Source organism: Phytophthora infestans, genomic scaffold (assembly GCF_000142945.1).
Source record: "Phytophthora infestans T30-4 supercont1.135 genomic scaffold, whole genome shotgun sequence".
Classification (NCBI taxonomy): Eukaryota; Oomycota; class Peronosporomycetes; order Peronosporales; family Peronosporaceae; genus Phytophthora; species Phytophthora infestans.
Window position 1 is genome coordinate 150253 of NW_003303624.1, and position 6389 is coordinate 156641.

Consider the following 6389-nt stretch of genomic DNA (forward strand, 5'->3'; position numbering starts at 1 on the left):
TTCCATGGAACATTACGCTGGCAGTTTTTTTACTTTCCGTATATTTACCTGCGAGACCAGTCCTGGAACGTTCTTTCGAGGCAGCTGCTATTTTGACGACGCAACCTTGAGAATTAGTTCGGACCAGCGCGACGTGGCGTCTCATCATTGGTTGAAAATCATTGTCACGCGCTTTCTTTTCCGCTTAAGTACGCCAGAAATTCTCCCTCCTTCTTCCTCATCCCAGAACTCGCCGTCTCGAGAAAAGATGGTCAAGCTTGTTTGTGCGATCGTTGGTGTGGCTGGAAGCGCTTTCCCTGTGGACATCGACGCGAGCCAGCTGGTGGGAGACTTGAAGAAGGCGATCAAGGCGGAGAATGCAATGACTTTCACGGGCGACGCCAAGGACCTTCAGCTCTTCCTGGCAAAGAAAGACGGCGCCTGGCTGAAGTCGAAGGATCCTGCCGTGATTGCTATGCGGAGTGGTGTTATTCCCGAGAAAGTAAAGGCACTGCTGGACGTGGAAATGGATCCAGCAGACGAGATTGGTGACTTGTTTGGTGATGCTTCGACGAAGAGGACGATCCACGTGCTGGTGGTGGTTCCAGATGGGGCTGGTGGTTCAGCGAGTGACACTTCCAGGATGGATCGTCTATTCGATAAGGTCGACAAAGTGTATGAGCACACTGTGCTGTCCAAGCGTACGCGATATGTCCACTCAGAAATGAACTCAGCCAAGGGAAACATCCTTTTGAACGATTTAAAAATTCGGATTTCGCCTGTGGACACAGTTAAATTCGCCGGTGGAGTTCCAACTCCAGCAAAGGAATTCAAGTGGAAAAGTGACCGTACCGAGGAGCAGCAAAAGGAACCTTATCGTGAGTACGTGGTAGCCAACATTGGCGATGTCTTGACGAATAACAAGCTTTGCGTGGTTGGTGTGGAAAAAGGCGCAAACATCCTCACCGTTGAAGTCCCTGGTCGCGCGTGTACCATCTTCTCGGCGATGTCATCCCAGTCGGCTTGAAGTGGGTCTTCCACGTAGACCCGTATAGTCTGAGCCATTGTCTTGACTGACCTCTTTTGTTGACCGTTGGCTTGTGGTCGGTAACTCAGCGTAGCTCTTGATCTCGACTGCATCATCTCGGGAGAACGTTTGGAATACTTCACTCATAAACCTTGGATCTCGGTCGAGCCGTATCAGAGACGGAGCCCCGAACTGCCTGAAGACGCATTCCTCAAATACCTTGGCCACTTCGAGTGCCCCGGTGTCATTCATAGCCTTAGCGATAACGAATCCCGTGAAGTGGTCCTGGAACAGCAGCAGTGCAGTATTGCCCCGCTGAGTTCGAGGAAGGGGAATCACGAAATCCATTGACACGACTTGGAATGGATGGTCTGACACCACATTTCCCGGCGAGTAACCTCTCAACTGTGGCTTGCTCTTACTGGTATTGCAGTCCTCGCAGGCCCTAAAATGTTTCACCACGTCGGCGTAAAGACCAATCCAGGAGTAGTCGGCCTTGACTCGGTGATAAGTTCTGACGATGCCCTGATGCCCTCCTTCGATCGAGTTGTGACAGTTATGAAGTATTTCGTCGACCATAGTTGACGGAATCACCAATCTCAATGAGAGGTTCGGCTCGCCGAGTTCGCCCAGTCGGCGAGCTTCATCTCGGCGGTATAACAGGCCGTCTTCGCTGAGTACAAAGACTTCTGCGACTTTGCCGGCATTCTGAGCTCGGCGCTGTGTAAGGTCCTCAAATTCGCCTCTCAGGTACGCTTTCAGATCGGCCCACCTGAGTTCTTCATCTTGTGCCTTCGCGATGCGTCGTCTCCGCTCAGTCTGTACTGTCACTGGATCAATGTCGTTGGCATTCTGAGCTGTCTGGGCTGACTCCATCTGTGACCTTACCTCGACATTTGGGGTCGTGTGGTTAGTCCGCCGAGTCGACGCCCTGCTGACTTGTTCGAATTCATCTCCACTGCTTTCAAACGCCGATTCTCCAGGATTTGTTGATATGGCTTCGTGATCCTGACTTCCTCCTCTTGCTCTAGCCGAGTCTTCATCCGGCTCGTCCTCAAAGTGAACTCGGCGTACTCGGCTACGAGTGACTGCCGTGACAATCGGGGTTTCCGCTGGGTTGTCTGTGGCGTACAGTTCTTCGGCTACTCGGTTAATCATTCTCAGTTCTGCTTTCCTATCCGTCCCGAGAATTACTCGTCCAGCTTTAGCTTCTAGGGCTTCTGTAGCGAGAGAATCAGCCGCTGCGTTATAATGTCGCGCTATGTGTCGATACCGGACCGAGTTGAGTTGCTTCGTGAGATCCTTGTGTCGAGCTAGCTCCACTTGCAACGTTTCCTTCTTGCATGTTATCACCCCCATGGATTGCTGGATTGCAAGCCGGGAGTCACCCACGATAATCAGATCGGTTATCCCTCGGTCAATCGCCGCCAAGACTTCATTGTTCATGCCGGTGTACTCGGCGATGTTGACTGTGGTCGACGACAGGTACGCACTCGCAGCAATCTCAATGTCCCAATTCGGAAGGCGTCATAGTATCCACGAACAACTGCCATACCCGCCGTATTTAGCCGTTTTCGCTGAGCCATCAAATGACAGCACGCATCCTGCAAAGTCAGCTGATATTCGACCGTATAGCAGCGCTGGGTCCATTCGAACTGTCGCCGAGCTCTTGGAGGGAGGCGCAAGGTGCTTCAAGGAATCGTCATCTCCGACGAGGAAGCGAAGGGAGCGAGAGCGACATGTCCGACGTGGACGATTCGCCAAAGTCCAAGCCGGCAGACGTCGCCCAAATCGTCTTCGACGCTGTGGACTACGACGAGTCCGACGACGACCTCAAGCCGCCGTCCGGATCCGACAATGAAAACTCCGACAAGAGCTCTGACTCTTCCGCCAAGGCCAAGACGCTGCCGGTCGTACGCCCAATCAACCTCCGCAAGATGCGAAAGGAGCGCCCCTGAGCCAGCGCGAGCGCCGTCGCCAGGAAGCCAAGATCAAAGCGTTCCTGATGAAGACCATGGATAGCACGCACGTTCGGCTGATCCAGCATCTCACGACTTCGTACGCCATCTACACGTACATCTGCAAAAAGTACGAAGGCGCAGCGCTCCATGGCGACCCCTACTTCACCCAGCACTGCTTGATGGAGATCAAGTACGAGGGAGGCTCAGATTAAACTGAGTTAGTTTTGAAGCTGGAGAACGCAATGAAAGCCGCGTCTGAAGCCACCAAATCGGTGATGGCCGAGAGCCAGAAGTCAATCTATCTGTTCCACTCGATGCCCAAGTCCTAGAAGAACGATTTCCGCATCTGGAAGGGCCAACGGAAGCACATCTTGTATAAAACCCTCAAGCAGAGTGTCGAAGGCAAGGTCCGCGACATCTAAGCTCAGGAACGATACACGCTCTCGAAGGGAACACCCAAGACAAGCGACACCAAGAATGAGCGTGCTCTAGTGGCTACCGGACCTTCTGCCCAGCGTAACGACACTCGTGGTGAAGATATATGCCCCTACTGTGACCGTCCGCGTCACAACATTCGTCAAAGTCGTGGCCTGCAGAAAGATCTGCGAGGTGGTCGAGTGAAGGCTGGCACTGTCTTCCTTGCCAACTTTGCATTCAAGAACACCGTGACTCGAGCGCATCCCTACCGCGGCTCCAAGAACTGAAACAAGGACGCCCCAACAGCAGAGGTGGTAACAACCACAGAGACAAAAACCGTGGTGGCCGTGGCGAGAAGCACAATCATGCGAATCGTGGCAAGTACCGCGGTCGTGAACAAGGCAACAATCGTCCGTTTAAATCCGACAATGACGACGACGGCGACAATGACTGCGAGAACTGTCGCAAGGTGTTTCATCAAGGCCGTCGCGATGTTGGTTTGATCGCAGTTGCAACGTCGATCAACGCACCAGTGAGCCAGGAAGCCAAGATCAAAGCGTTCCTGATGAAGACCATGGATAGCACGCACGTTCGGCTGATCCAGCATCTCACGACTTCGTACGCCATCTACACGTACATCTGCAAAAAGTACGAAGGCGCAGCGCTCCATGGCGACCCCTACTTCACCCAGCACTGCTTGATGGAGATCAAGTACGAGGGAGGCTCAGATTAAACTGAGTTAGTTTTGAAGCTGGAGAACGCAATGAAAGCCGCGTCTGAAGCCACCAAATCGGTGATGGCCGAGAGCCAGAAGTCAATCTATCTGTTCCACTCGATGCCCAAGTCCTAGAAGAACGATTTCCGCATCTGGAAGGGCCAACGGAAGCACATCTTGTATAAAACCCTCAAGCAGAGTGTCGAAGGCAAGGTCCGCGACATCCAAGCTCAGGAACGATACACGCTCTCGAAGGGAACACCCGAGACAAGCGACACCAAGAATGAGCGTGCTCTAGTGGCTACCGGACCTTCTGCCCAGCGTAACGACACTAGTGGTGAAGATATATGCCCCTACTGTGACCGTCCGCGTCACAACATTCGTCAAAGTCGTGGCCTGCAGAAAGATCTGCGAGGTGGTCGAGTGAAGGCTGGCACTGTCTTCCTTGCTAACTTTGCATTCAAGAACACCGTGACTCGAGCGCATCCCTACCGCGGCTCCAAGAACTGAGACAAGGACGCCCCAACAGCAGAGGTGGTAACAACCACAGAGACAAACACCGTGGTGGTTGTGGCGAGAAGCACAATCATGCGAATCGTGGCAAGTGCCGCGGTCGTGAGCAAGGCAACAGTCGTCCGTTTGAATCCGACAATGACGACGACGGCGACAATGACTGCGAGAACAGTCGCAAGGTGTTTCATCAAGGCCGTCACGATGTTGGTTTGATCGCAGCTGCGACGTCGATCAGCCAAACAGTGAGCCTCGCAGCCAAAGCCAATGTTCAACTGGACCCTTCCTGGACCATCAACTCTGGATGTACGCGCCACGTGACGCACGAATCCCACTGGTTTAGTGACATCTCCACAAGTGGTGGATCGATCACTCTGGGAGGCAGCAACCAGATCCCAATAGAAGGCTTTGAACGTGTTGTACTGGAAGTCACCGACTCCAAAGGCAACTAGAAGACGCTCGCCCTTTATGGAGTTCTGTACGCGCCACTACTGCAGTTCAATCTGCTGTCAGTCCCGGCTGCCGTGAAGCAAGACTACCGCTTCAGCTTTACAGTGTGCTGTACAGACAGACCAGAGCTTCAAGATCAAGGCGGCAATGGCGACCAACACTGATTTGTATCAGTTTCAGGCTCAACCAGTGGTGACCGCAAACGCCCTTGTGGCATCTTCACGTACATCTGCGAGAAGTACAGAGGCGCAGCGTGCCAAGGTGACCCCTACTTCATCCAGCACTACTTGATGGAGATCAAGTACGAGGAAGTCTCAGATTTAACTGAGTTCTTTCTGAAGCTGGAGAACGCAGTGAAAGCCGCATCTGAAGCCACCAAATCGGTGATGACCGAGAGCCAGAAGTCAATCTATCTGTTCCACTCAATGCCCAAGTCTTGGAAGAACGATCTTCGAATCTGGAAGGGCCAAGGAAGTACATCCCGTATGAAGACCACAAGCAGAGTATCGAAGGCAAGGTCCGCGACATCCAAGCTCAGGAACGATACACGCTTTCGAAGGGAGCACCCGAGCCAAGCGACACCAAGAATGAGCGTGCTCTAGTGGCTACCTACCTTCTGCCCAGCGTAACGACACTCGTGGTGAGGATATATGCTCCTACTGTGACCGTCCACGTCACAACATTCGTCAATGTCGCGGCCTGCAGAAAGATCTTCGAGATGGTCGAGTGAAGGCTGGCACTGTCTTATCTGCCAACTTTGCATTTAAAAACATCGTGACTCGAGAGCATCCCTACCACGGCCCCAAGAACTAGAAGCAAGGACGCTCCAACAGCAGAGGTGGTAACAACCACAGAGACAAACACCGTGGTGGCCGTGGCGAGAAGCACAATCATGCGAATCGTGGCAAGTGCCGCGGTCGTGAGCAAGGCAACAGTCGTCCGTTTGAATCCGACAATGACGACGACGGCGACAATGACTGCGAGAACAGTCGCAAGGTGTTTCATCAAGGCCGTCGCGAAGTTAGATTGATCGCAGCTGCGACGTCGATCAACCAACCAGTGAGCCTCGCAGCCAAAGCCAATGTTCAACTGGACCCTACCTGGACCATCGACTCTGGATGTACGCCCCACGTGACGCACGAATCCCGCTGGGTTCAGGGACTCTCCACCACGGATGGATCGATCGCTCCCGGGAGGGCAGAAACCAGAATCCCCGATCAAAAGCATTTGAAAGGAGTTGGACTGGGAGGTCACCGAACTACAATAGGAAGATAAAAAAAAACACGCGCCGTTTTATGAAAGTACGAGAGCCGCCACTCACTGACAGGCA

At 53.1% G+C, this 6389-nt stretch overlaps 1 protein-coding gene across 1 annotated transcript; it reads left to right on the forward strand.

Annotated features, from left to right (window-relative positions):
* Positions 1 to 247: 247 nt before the first annotated feature.
* On the forward strand, positions 248 to 1006 carry PITG_23175 (Crinkler (CRN) family protein; the record flags this gene model as incomplete). The annotated part of the gene is made up of 1 exon (XM_002895757.1): positions 248 to 1006. One exon carries the CDS (start codon positions 248 to 250, stop codon positions 1004 to 1006), a length of 759 nt encoding a protein of 252 aa, XP_002895803.1.
* Positions 1007 to 6389: the final 5383 nt, after the last annotated feature.